The sequence below is a fragment of the Schistocerca americana genome, chromosome 1, assembly GCF_021461395.2.
Source record: "Schistocerca americana isolate TAMUIC-IGC-003095 chromosome 1, iqSchAmer2.1, whole genome shotgun sequence".
Lineage (NCBI taxonomy): Eukaryota > Metazoa > Arthropoda > Insecta > Orthoptera > Acrididae > Schistocerca > Schistocerca americana.
In genome coordinates this window covers 996,254,196-996,272,742 of record NC_060119.1, presented here as the reverse complement: position 1 = coordinate 996,272,742, position 18,547 = coordinate 996,254,196, and the positions used below count along the sequence as shown (strand labels likewise).

General features: G+C 42.1%; 1 protein-coding gene across 1 annotated transcript in view; it reads right to left on the bottom strand.

Moving 5' to 3' along the window:
• Positions 1 to 18,547, bottom strand: part of LOC124595881 (agrin-like) — a 279,110-nt gene that overhangs the window by 66,797 nt on the left and 193,766 nt on the right. Inside the window, exons 4-5 of the mRNA XM_047134792.1 lie at positions 16,231 to 16,365; positions 13,243 to 13,416 (exon numbers count right to left, since the gene is read on the bottom strand). Coding sequence (XP_046990748.1) covers positions 13,243 to 13,416; positions 16,231 to 16,365 — 309 coding nt within the window. The remainder of the gene's footprint in view (positions 1 to 13,242; positions 13,417 to 16,230; positions 16,366 to 18,547) is intronic.

Genomic DNA, 18,547 nt, shown 5'->3' with positions numbered 1-18,547 from the left:
CATAAAATGTATTGTGCTAAATAAAAAAAGTAAAGAAAACTGGGACTCACTGTGTTCTAGAGAAAGAAGGACCTGATGATATATATCCTATTTCTAGCGATAGAGACATTTGAAACTGCTATAACGAAACACATTTCGCGACATTTCTTTGAATCCACCTCTTTACCATTTGAATATCACGCAATTTTCATGTTGGACTGATAGTGTCCGAGCACCAAGAGAAGTGCAGCTGTTCGGCGAAGAAGAGCGTGTAAGAGAAATGAAGAATGTTGATGAAGAAAGAAAGTATGCATTTCTTGAATCTAAATATCTCTTATATTGCTTTCATTATGCAAATGTTTGTCAGAACATCCTATCCTCCATCTTTGCACAACAAATGAATACTGTATCAGTACCTCATAACATTCTCGTGTATTTATTTACTGAACCGTTTAGTAATTTGCCAGTCACTTTACTTAAATGTTGGTCGCAAGTGCTATTAAAAAACTATGGTAATTTAAAACTGGCCAACTGCATCTGTTAGCGGAGATCACAGCTGAAAAGAATACCAAACGAAGCTTCTATTAAGAAGACATAAGTAATTGTTTAAATAATGTTTAACGATAATCTGTAGTCATTAACGTGAGCGCATTTGTACAAGAACACTGACATAATTATGGGCAAACCTTTATTTATAATTATTGTAAATTATCTGAGTGTGACAGAAAGTTTATAACGTTTCTGTATTGAAATATTTTTGTAACATATTAGTTCAGTCAGGGAAGTGGTCACGTTGGATCGAATCATGACCGTAGAGCCGGAGGACGATGTATTTTTGGTGGGGGTGGCCTTCAACCAATGAGAGTTGGACATTGGCGGAACACTGCTGGAGCCAAGTGGACATGGCGACTTCGACTTCTCTTTTGGCTCTGATGTCTGTGGACGATATCTTCAGGGGAGTAGCTGTGGCTTCGATGTTGGTCCCTTCCGCAGAGGGGGACGAAAAACGCTAGGTTACCTGATAGATCCCAGAGAGCTACGGTGTCATGTCTCCGAGAATTTTAATGATTTTTATCTACTTAGCCGTGAAAGTCTGCGTGTAACGGTAAGAAAATAACCTACTCAGTTCTTGCCCAGTGACGTATATTCCATTGACATTAGCGTTCTGGTTTCTGTGCTACAAGTATTCAATGTAGGAACCATCTGCAGGATGTGCCACATCAAGGCGACAGGGTAACTTCACTCATATGCTTTGCAGCATATCGATCCAGTAACTTGACAGCTGTCATTATTAGATCAGTAATTCCATCCAGATTACATAGAAGTGAAGAAACAAAAGGATTATCTTTGACAAATTTCCGCATGAAGCAGTTGGCAGTCTTGAAAGAGAAGCATGTAGACCCACTCCTGTTTTCACATACCCCAATTCCATCCGTGATATGATGTCTCAATAAAGAAATCTGTTAACTGTTTTCTACCATTTACACAGCAAACGACGGCTCTGGAACTCTCTAATCCATTGCCGAATTCTTTTTCCTACAGATCATGCGCACTTCTGTATGCACAGGAGAAGCACAGTGCGTAGTTGACATCTACATTAATTTAGAGTACAGAAAACTTTGTATTTAAGTCAGCGCTTTGCAAGAAGTAGTAAGGAAAATGTTAATGAAAGCTATGTTTGACGCAGAAGTCTGCATGATGGCGAAACATGGACATGACGGAACAGAAACGAAATGATCAACAACCTTTTTGAACATGTTTTAGATGAGACTATGGGAAAGTCCAACGAGCTAAGTAGGGCCTGAAGACCTGTAACGGGTGAACAAAAAAATCTGTATAACAAAGGATATAATAAATCTGAGAGCTGGGAAGGTACATGATTCGCTACTGAAACTATAGTGGATGGATGATGGAAGGAAATAATCGCAGGATCTAGTCTAAATATAAGGTAAGTTGTCGGTGACGTTGTAATGCTGAAACATGTAGGACAGTTGGCAAGCGACAGGATTAGACAATTGTTTGAAATCAATATGACCGAACCAAAGGTAGCTACACCATATGCAGCACGGGGTCACTGAGAACTGAGCAGGAAATAAAACGTGGAAATAAGTGAAATATGTGCTACTTGGTTGGATTTCTTTGCTACTTTTCTTAACAAAATACGTTTTCACGGAACTTCCCTAGATTTTGTTTCAAAAAAATAGTGACACTTCGAATTGAATCTGACAGTGAAGCACAATAAATGTGGCCCAGCGAAACAATTAGACCGGATGGACCCTCTAACATCGTTTCATGGCAGTGATTAGGACGAGAATCTTTCCGGTACGTTGTGCTATTTCAATAAATAGATACGGTCATTATGAGGTGTCCGCCCCAGTAGCTGAGTGGTCAGCGTGACGGATTGCCGTCCTCTGGGCCCGGGTTCGATTCCCGGCTGGGTCGGAGATTTTCTCCGCTCAGGGACTGGGTGTTGTGTTGTGTTCATCATCATTTCATCCCCATCCGGCGTGCAGGTCGCCCAATGTGGCGCCGAATGTGATAAGACCTGCGATATGGCGGCCGGACCTGCCCCGCGAGGGGCCTCCCGGCCATTGACGCCAAACGCTCATTTCCATTATGAGGTGAAACGTAAAAGCAGGTTACAGCGTGCACGTTTTTTAGGTAAGAGTATTCAGGCAAAAGTAACTTTTACAACTGCGTTCTGTTGTTCATATAGGTGAAATCGGATAGCAAATGACTTGGAGCCTGAGTAATTCATCGTAATCTACTTTTCTAGATGGATTGGACCTAAACGAACTTGTGGACTCCCTCTAAGAATTATTAGTTCTATTAAAGTATATAAAGTAATGAATTTTAGAGTAAGTCGTGTCAATCTATTACACTTCGTACACATCGGTCTGTAACCAACATAACAGTGTAGTGGAAGCTATTTGTTTGGTTTGTAAAGCGATTTACGTGAATGTTTGCGGTGTGGGATTCTAACGCCTTTGTTGTGTGTAAACAACGCTCATGCGCGCCAGGCATTCCATTCCAGACTAAGACTTGCAACAATGTGCAATCGGCTCATTTGAAAGCGAAACCACAATCATGTAATTTGGGGAATTTAATTGAGTTGGGAGCATGCTGCGTAAAGTGAAAGCTCCACTGCATGAGAAAGACAACGTAAACTTTTTAGTTTTTTGTTTTAAGTGCCTATAAAAATATCAACGGCTAGCAGAAAAAAAAGAAAAAAAAAACATTTACCGGGTGCCTGGCTGAATTGATTGCATTGTGATTCTGTTTTGGCTGCAACGTGGCGTTTGCAATAATGTTAGGCAAACGAGTTCACTGTTTACAAAACATTTGACCGAAATAGCGCAAAAGTTCTCGTCAAAGTTTGCGTTAATCAATGGTGCGTTGTTATTACTGCAGTCGAGTTCAGTGAAAATTCTGCGTCACGCTTGACTCGTTGCAAAGGACGTGGCGTGGAGATGGGACGTCAATAGGACAAACACAGGCACTGAGCTCTCAATAAAAGCGAATTATGATCCAATATTTTTATTTCCTTTTTACTCTCTGTCTCTCTCTCTCTCGCACACACACACACACACACACACACACACACACACACACACACACACACTGCGTCAAAAAATTAATTAAATTATTCGCCCTGCTTGATGGTTTGGTCTTCATAAATTTTTACGCTACATTCGCTGGTACTTATAAACCAAATTATTCATACAGAAAGTACGAGTATCATAGGTAGTCGGCTTAAGCCTTCCTTGTGTTACTGGTAATGACACTTCCTTTACAGTTAAGTGAAGTTTATTGTGCAGTAGCAGATAGACAACCATTGCGGTGATATTAAACCGAAACGCAGGAGGCTACATTTCAAATCAAGGGTGAAAGGTGTCCCCTTGGCGTTTATTAAATCGCGGGGGTGTTTACAGGCTCGCCAAAGAAATCCGTACTCACTAATATCAGGCTTGCGGGAAATACGTACTGGAAATTTCTACCGCCCCGACTGGGAGTATTAGCAGCTGCATTTACCAATCCATGAGGTGGACCGAACAGTAGCGCTTCTATTTATGTTAATCTTTGGTTCCCAGAGGAACAGTGATTGTCAGTAGTTGCGGTAGGACTTCATTCACAGTCACAGTAGCATTTTAATTTATCCACATGTTAACAGCACTATTTAGATAGCCATCATTCGTCCATTGACGCTGTGGGGGTGCGTGTTATTGTTGCAATGCTGCACAAATCCCAATTATATCACACTTCATATTTCCCCTTTTCGTACATCACTTTAGGCTTAGGAACCGTAATATACAGAGTGTTACAAAAAGGTATGGCGAAGCTTTCAGGAAACATTCCTTACACACAAACAAAGAAAAGATGTTACGTGGACACCAAATTCAGTGGGTTTTCATTACTACGGCGACTCGCTGCGGACAGCGCGGCCCATTCCACGTCGAACACGGACGAGTCGAGGCCTGCCCTTAGCGTACTGGTCACTGACATCACAGGGTGTTGCAATCTGCATGTTAGCTCCCTGACTAGAGACTGTTCCAAATGCTCCCTCTGGTAACTGTGCTACCCCCTTTTCTGAGATATGTTTTCCACTATATTGTTATCTGTTTTGTTCTGTGTACAAAGAAACTACGAATTATGTAGAAATTTTGAAAATATTTAGCTGTACTTAATGACACGCTGCATGATAGCGCGCAGCCAGAGATAACATACCACATACAGTGGGTTGCGCTCTCTGGAAAATGGAGGGGACTTACTCTTCGTAATTTATTCACACAGGGATGCAGAGAACTGTAATGAATTGGGATTAATACGGTCTGATATTCTGTGGAGATACTGAATGCAGTTGCCAGAATATATTATTCTGGGCGGATGCCTCTGTAAATTTGTAATTGACAGAATTACGTCCGACAGTGGACGAATTTTGAACTGTGATTGTGGCTAATAATTGTTAGGGATTGTTAAGACTGATTTTAAGAAAGAACATATGGCATTAAGCTTCAGGTGCTATGCAGCATTTTTCATGTAATTCTCTGAATCCAGTTTTTCTGCTTAAAGATTAATTTCTACGGAAGTTGTGGGGATGTGTGAAGAATGACTAGTAAGTAGAGATTGCATCTCACGGTTGTTGCTCTTTGAACAATTCATTTGATTAAGTTATTTCATTTCGTAAGTACAGCTAATTAATAACCCGTTCATTCTCCATGCAGAGCGCCACAATGGTACAAATGAGGAGCCATACTACTCGTACTTATAATAACGACACAGAACGGAAGAGTGAACGCTTTTGTTAATGTTCTATGATTAGCGCATTCCAGCTCTGATGCAGCACAGCTTCGCTTAACATATGAAGTCATATTCATCTTGAGAAGGTATTCCAATTGGTTCCAATTGACAGAACGAGGTATCACTGGTAATTTGTTGAAATGAAGCGATAAAATTCGTAAGAGAAAGCTTTCATTCGTTCACAGTATTTCACGGAAGTTAAGACTTTTCAGAGTTCCATTTCCAGTCACATACATAGTCAGAAAACATCTGCGTCAGATTATATGTCATTATTGTAGAAATACAGCTTTCTGATGAGGAGAAGCTTGCTCTAAAGAACTAGGACGCTCGTTAACACTTTTAAATATTGTGCAAAGTATTAATAATGAAATCGACAGTTTGAGAGGGAGTTTAAAATGGACACTTATAAAAACTGTGACTGGTTATGTAGCTGAGCAGCTAAAAATGCAATAGTCTGCCTGTTGTTTGGGGCGGAACTCTTGTGGACGGATGTGGAAGCTACGGAAATAATTCATCTGAGTGTCGGAGTGAAGAAGCATGAATCTTGAGCTGTTGGCATACAAAACTATCTACGTAGCTGAATAGTTGGATAGCCGGTATAGAAGGAAAATTGTGGAGTATAACGAAGGAGATAGTCGTAATAGGTATGCGCCATTTTAATAAATTGTATCTGTTTCTGTGGTTCCAATAAATTGGTCTTAAGGCGTCATGATGAATCTGAATCGTCTTCCTGAACTGTATGTAGCATTGAAAAAGTTCAATTGGAAAAGGAAACTATTTTCAAAGGAACATCCAAACAATTAAAACGAAATTTTTAAAATTGTTTTGGAAGTATGCCAAGAAGAGATTTCAAAGTAAATAAGGGAATCAGAGTTTTGACTTGTTTTAGTACGTTAAACTGATGTTGATAAAATGTATTTCAAATGGCTGTTCTACACTGCTCCATATTAGCAAGTAAAGCAATAGAAAGGTTCTAGAGTTTCCTATCTCCTTCCAAATATGACGCACAGGCGTTAGCCGCGAGTTTGTTAGAAGACTTAGACAAGCAAAACGTAAATGTGACCCTGCCTAAAAAAAAAAAAAAAAAAAAAAATTATTCCGCTGATCTATGATGAGGAATCCGGTATGACTTGTTCCTCTGGTGGGGTACAAGCGATTGAGAAAAAATTCTATCCTAATGCAGAATATGTACATCGGTAATTTTATAATAAGTATTGACCAACTGCAATGTGATTTTCTTTCTTTTCTTTATATTACTTTGGAGACTGACGTTTCCATGGTCTCCTACAGCGCCACGAACCCGCAACGTCGCACTGCCATGCGGGTCATCTCTCCAGCTCCGCAGGCGCACAGTCCGAAGTCAGCCCGGCCTGCAGGAAGCAGGCTAGTACAGGGAGCGCAGAAGTGCAGTTAAGGCCGCCACATATACGGACCTTTTGGTGCATCCGCCGTGCCATTTTCCTCAGCCAATCCGAGCCCACACAGCTACCTCGCAGTCGTCCGCCACGTGCATATAACTGTCCTCGCCCGGTGAGTAGCAGGCAGTTTCGTCTCTGCCAGCAGACTCAGAAGTTCGCCAGCACTACGCTGCCGTCCGCCCTTGCCACCCGGGACCACCACGCGTCGCGAGCCTCTGCTCCGGCTGTGAACTCAGAGGCTGGAAATCCTTGTGTTGCTTGTGAGATGAGGTCTTAGTTTTCTCCCCACTGTGCATTTCTAAGACAGTCGCTTTCGTTTGCAAGAGAATGTTTCAGAGGAAAGTCTCACGCAAGGATTTATTTATGTTGTTTTCCAAGAACTTTAAGTTGTCAAAGAAATCATTCCTTTATTTTCAAGAAAAAATTTTCTTGTTTGTTTTGAACTGCTAACAGAGCACAGAACTTACGTTTATGAAATAAACTGACCGTGTCAATAAATTTATTATTTATGAGTGAATCACTGAATTACTGTTAAAGTGCCCCAACCCGGGACACCACACATAGAACATGTGATTCTTCTCAAACAGCCCACGGCTGACCATATCCTTGATGACGTGGCGAAAAAGCATTTCCTTTGATCTTGTCCTACTTGGAATTATCAACCTTGATCGGCCTACACAGTTCATGACTGCAAGGAACACGTTGTTGACTGTATGAATAACATATTGTAAGATGACTCTATAATGACTGAAAGTGCAATTCACCAGCTCTTGGTTACAGAAAAGCCCTTTCCAGTTTTACCTTTAATTATTGACTGGAATTCTGCGGAAAAATTATGTCATTAGTCAAAGTTCTCTTCGGCCAGCTACAGCATAAAGATAAAAATGTGTGCTCTGCCCATAAGGCAGTTTCGACCTTTGAAATGAATATTATCAAGACCCGAGAAGAAACTGACATCACTAGTGATAAAGAATCTACTGGTTGCTCTGTTAACAAAAGGAAGTTGGGCAGCACTGCGTGAAAAAGATAAGCAAAGGACGTATACGATGTGATAATTTCCGAGGCTAAAGATCGTTTTAGTTTCTTAGGTCGTCATTAAGTTCGTCAGTGTTTCTTATAGAAAAGTTTAGCCTGTACTGTTGTACGTTTCCTGAAGATATCTTAAAGAAAAATGTGTTCAGTGTATACGCTTGTAGATAAGATGACACTACGTCATGAAGTACTTCTGTCTACCTAGCACAAAAATTTAGATCAGGTCTGGTACCGCTAGTCTAGCAGAGTTTCAATATAACCAACAGCCCAGGGAAGACATTCACTGAGTGCTCGAAACCTCTGGAGCTAATTCTCTCAATTCACATGGCGTCAGTCAAATCAGAAAGATACTTCTCAACTTCGAAAAAAAATAATATCGTTCTGGAGCAGCTCTATGAGTCAGGAAAGACTGTCGGCCTTGGCGACGCTTTCAATTGAAGGAGATCTCGTGGTGGAGGTCGCAGACTTCAATTAGCAAGTGACTAACAAGTCTGTATCAATAAAAAGGCAGGAGAGCAAGTTTTCAATAGAATATGTCTACTCATGATGTATAATTTGTTTGTGATTTCCAGTCTTTTAAATGACGAATTTCAGTTCTACTATAAGTGTAGCTTATTATGTAATGTTAGTGATTTTTCTTGATAGTCGATAAATCGAAACATTCTCACTGTCACGGATATTTTTCCATTACACATATATCACTAACATTTCACAGGATCATAATGTAGATTTTAGAAAAACTGAATTTTGTGACCATACAGCGTGAATTCTAGGGTTGTTAACATCGTAACGAATGCCGGGAAACCAGGGGCATAAATAAAGAATTTTCTCCCTCGTAAGCCTCTGAATAAAAAATGCAACGTTGAAACTTCGATGCAACACCCAACTTCAGATACCGCGGGCCACCATTGCACAGACAACTAATAGAGGAGTCTACAGGGTGGCATGCAGCAGCATAATGTAATGAGGTGTATCTGCTAGGTAGTGGAGGACGGAATTCTTGTTAAAGCGAGCTGTGTTGGGTGAAGGCATAGAAAGAAGCTCGGTACCCGGCTGTTAACCAATCCGTACGAAGACGCCCAGTTTTTACGGCAGGCGATGAAGTAGTTAACGAGCTTGAAACCCGCTGTCGGATATCCAGACTTAGGTATTCCACGATTATCCTGATTCACTTACGCAGAATGCGGAAACGTACTGTTGAGAAGATGATTACTCGATCTCTGCGGAGTCCTCACATTACTGTACAGGCGAATATTAGAGACAGTTAATGCACAGATACGGTGTAAAGGTACTGACAGAGTTTAAACTTACTCAGACATTTGTCGTGCACCTAGGCCCTAATAAGGAAAACAAAATAAGTTCACGTTTTGATCCTACTTTGTTATTCTAGGAGAAAACCCGTCATCCAGATCGGAGCTAGTGCTATATTGAGAGTAAAGTCACGTGTCAGCTGGAAACTGTATTGATGGTAAAGTACGGTACGCGAAAGCTAGTACAGTAGTGGAACCACACAGTTAGGGTAGCAGATCATTCACTGTGAGTCTAAGGCGACTGACATTCGTCTTCGGCAGGAGGAAGAGAATCTTATGGAGTACTGAAGTCGAAAGGTGAGGAATGTTAAGTGCCGAAAGCGACTCTTTGGTAACACCAAGCACCCACATAATTTTTAACAACACTGTCCAGTGTTCTTTCCATAACAAAACAAATTAACCTAAATATTTATGACTGACATTTGGTTCAAATGGCTCTGAGCACTATGGGACTTAACTTCTGTGGTCATCAGTCCCCTAGAACTTAGAACTACTTAAACCTAACTAACCTAAGGACATCACACACATCCATGCCCGAGGCAGGATTCGAACCATCGACCGTAGCGATCGCGCGGATCCAGACTGTAGCGCCTAGAACCGCTCGCCCACCCCGGCCGGCGACGACTGACATTTGGGATACTCGTCTGTCACCTTAGGTCCTATCTTCCAATCTTCCACAGAATTCCGAATGTAATATAAATTCTTACATTGTTTAAAAGCGTTCTATAGTTTATTTCTTTCCATTACAACGTGAATCATTGAAGTTGCTCCTCGGACTAATTTATGTTTCGCTGATTACTCTTAAAGCCTCTTTCAGTATTACTCTGTGTTCTTCTGAGTACCACAGCACGCGAAAGACACTGTAGGCAATAATTTAAAAATTTATATGCTTTATGCTGCTTTCCTCGAAACCTGTCTCGGCGTATCATATTTCACAGGTTCTAGGTAACGAATTAAATATTATTAATAGTATACGGCGAAGGTTTGTAATGTTTGAGAAGGATTCTTTCTCACTTACGCTGAATTCCTTTATTATTCTATAAAAAACACATCTAAGACTTCCACCAGCCAATTTTTCCACATTACTCTGAACTCATGATTACTCGACTTGCTGCAGTCCTGTTCCCCATGGCACACGCTTTCCAATAATTCTTTTTAGCTTCTCTTTTCAGTTAATTCTAAGCTCCTCATTCAGTAGTAATTCTCCAAACCATGTTTTTTTGTTAATTTTAATCGTCTTTTTTTTTTTTTAATTCTACACTTTTCTCTAAGCTACTCAGCTTTTCTGTTTGTCATTGACACAGGTAAAACACGTAGGTGACCCGTACATTATAGACATCGTGTTAGAAACAAATATTTCATTGCGTTCCTTTTCTCCAACCATAAGTTGAAGTACGCGGCAGTTTACCCCATAGATTTTATATCTACACTTTCCTACTCTCTAACAACTCATTCGATCTTACAAACTTCCTCATTCATAATGTTCCTCTCATTTTCGACATGTTTATTCTTGCTGCTTTGCCTAGACTTACCACTGCTCACGTTAAAAATTTCATAATTGTTACTGGATTTCTTAATTTTTTTGTGTCTTGAAGTGGTTAGTAAATCTTCGTCTTGTAATGACACAGCTCAAGCGTACCTCTCTCTCTCTCCTGAGTTTTCCGCCGCTACCTCTCTCTCACAGAACCTGCCGCGAATGATCCGCGTTTTGCGTATTTTTCAGCAAATTCTACAAATTCTAATTTAAGTTTATTTCATTGTAAGGTGTCACCTTGTAGTTTTGTTAACACGAATACGATTAATTTTAATAAGTAAATTAATATGTCAAAATGCCCCTATGCTGATGTTATCGATTTAATTACTTAGTTACCGAAGTACCATGAGAATGAGAAAAGTAATCGTTCAGAAACGTACTCTGTTCGTCAGATTATCAAGTGAGAAACGCATGTTTTGCAACTGTGTACCCTTGTATCATGTTCACGTGATAAACGTACGAGTGGCAGGGGGAGATTCCCTGTCCCATAAATGCCGGTTGGGCATTCTGAAGGCGGCGACGGTCACAGAGAGACAGAGAAGACAGACAGGCGAGAGGGGCAACAGTGAATAGCGTGCAAATTTTGGTCGGGAGTGTGTGTGTGTGTGTGTGTGTGTGTGTGTGTGTGTGTGTGTGTGTGTGTGTGTGTGTGTGTCTGCTGAATTGACAAAAATTAACGACTAAAAAGTCCTGTCGAGACTAAAAACAGGCACTAGACAACAGGCGTTTCAATTTTCGACGAAATGTCTAACGTGATTGAAAAAGATGGTGTCGTTGGTACTAGCTCTATAATTAACACTTGGTGCCGAGAATCTACCTGAATAATAATAATAATTCAGAAACTCATACAGTTGTCCGTTTCTTATTTAACATAACCATCTTCTCACGAACATCAAGTCAAAAATTTAGTGACGTTGCATGACGGAGGTGACGCATTCAATCATGGTCCGCTACCTTGTTACAGGTAAAGCAGATCACACTATCTGTATGATTCCGGGAAATATCACTTAGTGCATGGAGGACAGATCAAGGCACACTTTCAACATGAAAACAATGGAATTCTGTATTCAAGTGTAGACATTGCATGTCGATGTCGCAGATCCTTTTACTTATGTTATGCAATGAGATTGTAAAAAATTGATTCGTTACACAACAGACGGTTAAATGGCAGTAACAAGCCTATAAACAAAAGAATTTTACGCTACAATTTAAATACTCAACAGTAATACACTTACTTTACACTCAGGTGCCTAAAGTCATGGGGTAGCGATATGGACATGTACAGATGGCGGTAGTATCGCGTACACAAGGTATAAAAGGGCAGTGCATAGAGGAAGGTGTCATTTGCACTCAGGTGACTAATACGAAAAGGTTTTCGACGTGAATATGGTTGCACGACGAGAATTAATAGACTTTAAACGCGGAATGGTAGCTGGAGCTCGACGTCCAGGCATTAGATTTCAGAAATCGTCAGGGAATTCAGTATGCCGAGACCCACAGCGTCAAGGGTGGGCTGACCGTATCAAATTTCGGGCATTCCCTTTCACCACAGCCAACGCAGTGGCCGACGGCCTTCGTTTAACGACCGGGAACAGAGATTTCAGTGATAACAAACAAGCAACATTACGTGAAGTAACTCATTATGGGAGATACTACGCTACTAACTTATTCGTTAGGACAGTGCGGCGAGATCTGGCGTTAAAGGTCTATGGCAGCAGACGACCAACGCGAGTGTCTTTGGTAACAGCACGACATTGCCTAAAGCGCCTCTCCTAGGCTCCTGACCACAACGGTTGGTCTCTGGACTACTGAGAAAACTAGTCCTAGTCGCGTGAGTCCTCATTTAAGTTGGTGAGAGCTGAGGTAGGGTTCAAGCGTGGAGCAGACCCCGCAAAACCATGGACCCTGGCCGTCAACAAGGCACTGTGTAAGGTGTTGATGGCTCCATAATGGTGTGGGCTGTGTTTAAATGGAATGGACTGGGTCCTCTGGTCCAACCAAACCAATCATTGACTGTAAATGGTTATATTCGGCTAAGACCATTTGGAGACATCCAGCGACGGAATTTTCATGGATGACATGGCGCCGTGTCACAGGGCCACAAATGTTAGCGACTGGTCTGAAGAACATTCTGGACAATTCGAACGAATGATTTGGCTACCCAGATCGCCCAGCATGAATCCCATGCAACATTCATGGGACGTAATCGTGAGGTCGGTTCGTGCATAAAATCCTGCACCAGCCACACTCTCGCAATTATGAACAACTGTAGAGGCGGCATAACACAGTACTCAGTATTTCTGCAGAGAACTTAACAACGACTTGTTGAATCCATGCCACGCCGGGTTGCTGCACTACGCCGACAAAAGGGGGTCCGACACGATATCCCGTGACTTTTGTCACATCAGTGTATTCCAGGTACACACTCAGTAACTTCAGTCGATCTATAACGCTATGAAAATTCGTATCTAAATAGGAACTCAGTTCTTTGGAGGAAGCCTAGAAGGACTTTTATGGAAATACACTACACGAAGATGCACAGAACTCTGCGATCTAGAGGCAGTGCCGCTAACCAAGACTAAAGCTGTTAATGTTAACAAACCGAATTAATCTTCCTCCTTCCTTCGTAAGGAGCGATTGGCTGTGCGTGAAGGACTACGCTCATACTCACTGGGATTGTGCTGTCGCAGACAGAGCAGGGCGCCTAGGCTGGGGTAGGTGACGCCGTTGTTGGCGCAAATGGGCTGCTGCGCATGCGCCCTGCCGGGACCTCCGCCGCGACACTCCGCTGCTACCACGGCGCCCGCCTCGTCTGCGCATGCGCCGGTCCCAGCCATCGTGATATCTGGAAACAATCATATACGTAACAACGCTTAGACATGCTTTCACGTAACTGGTAGTAACTTAAATCTTGTTCTCTATCTTCTTCAATTCCTAATTGGGTCGGTACATAGTTCAACAAGTTTATTTGACGTGAGTTGTCTTGAGTTATTTCATCTTAGAGTGCATCTCAAACAAACAAACAAAATGGATGTGCGTAGGGAGCCATGAATACTTCGCCATCTTATATTGCTACGTAAGTCATCCAAGTATGTGCTAACTTTCACCCTCCAGACGATCGCATGTATGAGTGTGGGAACTCTCCTAAAAACAATATACATATTGGATCGTTCACTCGCGGCTCATAGACCAATACACGGATTTGATTCTCACAACCGTTACTTCCTCCAGTCAGCTGGGGACGATCGGTTTAATGCTGAGGAGAAAAGGTTGTAGCTAAATACGAGACACGGGCTACTAGAAAGATATATGAAGTGATGCAGCTAAGACAGGTCACCCCAAATTCAGGCTGTTTCACACTTCGTATTACAAGTTTTCTGGGGTTTTATAGGGGACATAATAGATAAATTTTTGATAAGGAACCCATTTCCGGAAATGTACTGTTTGGATATAAAACAGATTTCGTGATCGGATCACATTCGTATCTCCCGCATACCAGCACACGAGTGCGTCATCATCAGTCCCTGTAGTGATTATGATATCACATACAATTTTCGTCCCCTCCACTCTTTTGACTTTGAAAAAGAAGTGCTTCGTCAATTAGAAGAGAACGCGACGAGACTACTCAAAACGTTTCCCGTGCCCTGAACTGCAAACAGGTCATAGCTCACGGTCTCTGCTGTATGTGTACCGTGAAGTGTGAAATTTGAAAGTGGTCCGACCTTCACATTTACTTTCAATCCCAATGGTGTAGTACATCAGTTTCTTATTCAAACTTTATCTATAACCTCTTGAAGCCTGTAATTTGAATTGTAGAACTTTCTGTATATGCTGAAGGAATACTTATATCGATGTACGGTTTCTGCTTCGTTATAGGGCAGAATGTGGCGAATTTTCTGGCGCACGCAAGAAATTTTTAAACCGTATGTAGTGACCTGAGAGACGTCAATACAAACGCAATTTCAATACAAAAACTGATGCGTGAAATATCATTCGTTTCCGGCGTCAGTAGTACGTACTGAAACAAATAATCTTCGTCGACTATTACACTCAGGTTCCACGTCTTCGTGTAAGGCATTTGGACGTCATAGTGTTGTTATTGCCATTTAAGGTGAAAAAGTAATATTACGTTACCTGAAGATCGAAACCGGATGTAAATAAAGAATTATTTTTCAGCTTGGAGGTTGAAATACGACGTTTTCACATACTTACTAGCCGTTGGATATCACATACGCAAAACACAAGCAGTAACTCTGATAAAGGATAACTGCTGTAGGAGCTGCAACGTACGTAGGTTTATCGTATATGATAAGGTCGCAAACCCACGAGAATTTTATCGAAGCAAACATGGAAAGATAACACAAGTATAAAGTTGAAAATAAGTGAGGATGATTATGAAGGAAATAGGACTCCGTTCGACATCGAACGAAGAGAGGATCACGAAACTCCAGAAAGCATTCAGACTTACTTGGAACCTCTGTAACAAAAGTAGTTCCTCCGTCAATACCAAATAAGACACTATACTACAGTGGTCTTACCAGGGTGCTTGTACGCCTCAGAAACAACAGGAATCCAAATCTAGGAGAGAGAAAAGCAATAAAGGAGAATGCTAAGAGAGATCTACGGACCAGTCGAGAAGGAATAGAGCTCGATAAAGAGACCAACAAAAGAACCGCACGTACAGACAGAGACGTTCAGTGTAAGAAGGCCAAAGTTCTATGGACACTCACATAGCATGGCTAAGGACGGGATGACCAAGATTTTTAATATAGTGACGACTAATGCTCTGAAAACCAGCTGGGTAAAGAAAACCATGGATGACCGCAGGAAACTAAACATCTGCATAGAAAACATGACAGACAGGGAAAAAAGAAAAAAAAAGAAAGTCAGAAAATATATCTGAGCAAACACAAAAAGAACTGGGCAGAAGAGACGAAGATGAAGACTATATGAGAGATTTTAGACAAGAAAGAAGAAGGAGTTGGAAAAACTGGCATAAATATTGACTCTCAATTATCGCTCTCCTTGAGTTGGAATTACCGAGGGTTACAATAATGACAGTACATTCACATGCTTGTCTTCTTACACTCCTATACTTAAACAACAGACAAAGCTCGTAGCCGATATTTGTCATTATATGAGATAGGTAAAATACTCCTGAAATAAGACGAATCCTTTACGATGAGTAGATATAAAAATGATGGCCAAAATAAAAGTTACATAATTGAGTTTTGGTTGTTTGCCTGTACATATCTGCAGTCACGGTAAACATTGAAATACCAGCGCCATAATACGCTGCTAGAGAAGTCAAAACAAAATGATGACTAAGGAAGTCAATTAGATTGGCCTGAGACGGCTGCAGCATTTCCGCTGCTGCAGGAAACTAATTACTGCGTGATACTCGAGTTTCACTGTGGCGACTCTAGCGGTCTGCTGTGGTATTTTGCAGCAGGCCATTTCAATGTGCGTCAGGACTACAGACGTCACTGCAAACAAACAATAAAATAATTGTCAAATTTTATTTTTCCGAGGTCGTAATTAAGACCTTATGACTCCCCTCGTACTTTAGTAAGCATTTGTGTGGCATGTAGTTATCAATAATGGCTATAAGGAATGGTGCACTAGTCTAGCGGTTACTGTGAGTAGTCGAGGTACTGACTGCCGTCCACGAGGGCGGCGCACTTGAGAGCCTCGATGTTGGGGTAGGTCGCGCCGTCGGAACCGCACACCGGCTCGAAGTGGAGGCCGACGGCGCAGCGCACGCGGCACGGACCCTCGTACTGCACGCTGTTGGCTGCAACACAAGTACAGGAGTCGGACAAACATACGGAGACACCGCGAGAAAACAATGCTTGAACATAAGTGCAGATGCTACAGGTTGCACTGTTGTATTTGACCACAAATGGCACAGGTGGACTCTCCTAAATATGTTGCCAATATCAGTGGTACTCGGAATAGTGTTCTGTGTAACTGTGACTGTATTATGTCCGAGCTAAGTGCATCTGAACGTCAAAATTGTTAGTACTTCTGTGGCAGGTGTTTCCGTGACCACGATAGGTGGTGTTTGTTGTCTGAAGAAGCACCATATCCAAGACTTATACGGCATGCGGGGTAAGTGTAAAGGCATCATATGCTAAGTCACAGCGCGGAAGAAAGTGTGTGTTGAGTGCTTTTGGCAGACTCTCAGGAGGACGATTGTGACGAAAAAGAAGAGAACGACAGCTGCTAAAGTCATCGCAGAACTGAATATCGCACTGTCAGTTCAAAACAACGTGGAGGGAGCTCCAGAAGCAGGGAACTGCAGTGCGAGCCGGTATTCTATAACCACTCACCGGTTATGGAAAGGCCCGTAATAGGAAAATGTGGTGTCGAAGCCATAAAACCTAGTTCAAATGGCTCTGAGTACTATGGGACTTAACATCTGAGGCCATCAGTCCCCTAGAACGTAGAACTACTTAAACCTAACTAACCTAAGGATATCACACACATCCTTGTGCCAGGCAGGATTCGAACCTGCGACCGTAGCGGTCGGGCGGGTCCAGACTGAAGCGCCTAGAACCGCTCGGCCACTGCGGCCGGCCATAAAACCTTGACTATGCATCAATGGAAGAAAGTCATTTGCTACGATGAGAGTTGTTTCACATTGTTTTCAACTTCAGGCCAAGTTTACGACTCAGGAGTGAAATACGGAGGGGGTTCGATAATGATTTGGGCAGCCACATTGTAGTATTCCTTGGGTTCCCTATGTAAGCTCCATTTACTGCCAAGGATTAAGTGACCATTTTCGCTGACCATGTCCATCCCATGGTACAATGTGTGCCGTCAGTGGTGACGCTGTGTTCCAAGATGACAGGGCCCCGGTTCGCAAAGCTCGCATCGTCCAGGGCTGGTTTTGTGAGCACGAGGATGAATCGTCGCATCTCCCCTGACCACCACAATCGCCACATGTCACTATTATTGAGCCTTTGTGGTCTATTTTGGAGAGATGGGTGTGTGATGGTTATCCATAATCGTTACCTGTACTTGACACTACTTTGCAGGAAAAATGGTATAAGAGTGAGTTGAAAACCTAATACGACCTTTATTTATCCATTCCGAGACGACTAGAAGCTGCTTTGAAAGTCAGCGGGTTTCCTACACCGTGTTAGACATGGTAATGCGTCATGCTTTGGTGTTGCATATTTTTGTCCATTTCCTGTACATTCTTGCTGAGCTGACAGTTTCTATTCTCTCCACGCTTCCCTTAAATCGCGAGGTCATACGGCATGAGAACTAAGACAAGGTTAGACTAATTACAACACGCACAGAGGCAGTGAAGCAATCTTTCTTCCCGCTGTTCGTACAGGAATGGAACTGTAAGGTAATCCCAGCATCCGGTACTGTGTTGGGTACCTTCTGACAAGCACTTCACAGTAGTTTTCATAGTATGGATGTAGATGTAAATGATTCAGAATCCACGGATAAAATTTCGAAAGTTGACCATGAATATTTTCTATTTTTGTGTAAGTGGCCTGTGGCTCATTATAGAGAAATAATGGTTTATTACGTTTGTTACCCCAACTGTTGTCGTGATGGTCTAGCAGAAAGAGCACTAGATTCCGGCCCTGGAGGTCTCGGGTTCATCCCAGATAGAGACAGACACTTTTCCTCGTTCCAGTCCCCTCCAGAACAGCCCCAGGTGCACTCGAACTACTATCAGGAGAGTACGAGGTGTCGTTCCCGCTGGTAAAAAGCGGTCGGGGTGATGAACCTGCCATCCTCCTCATATGAACCTGCCATCCTCCTCATCCTAGTGTCGTGCTGAAAAAAGGCTCCACTCTATCTGCAGTCAGGCCATTCGGCCGGTCACGGGCTTGCACCACATATTTAACTTCAGCTTTACCCTAAACCAGTTACCTTTGTTGCTATGAAAGAACCTTCACAGAAGCTAGGGATCCTGTAATATGCAATCATCAAAAGGTACATCTCACAACACC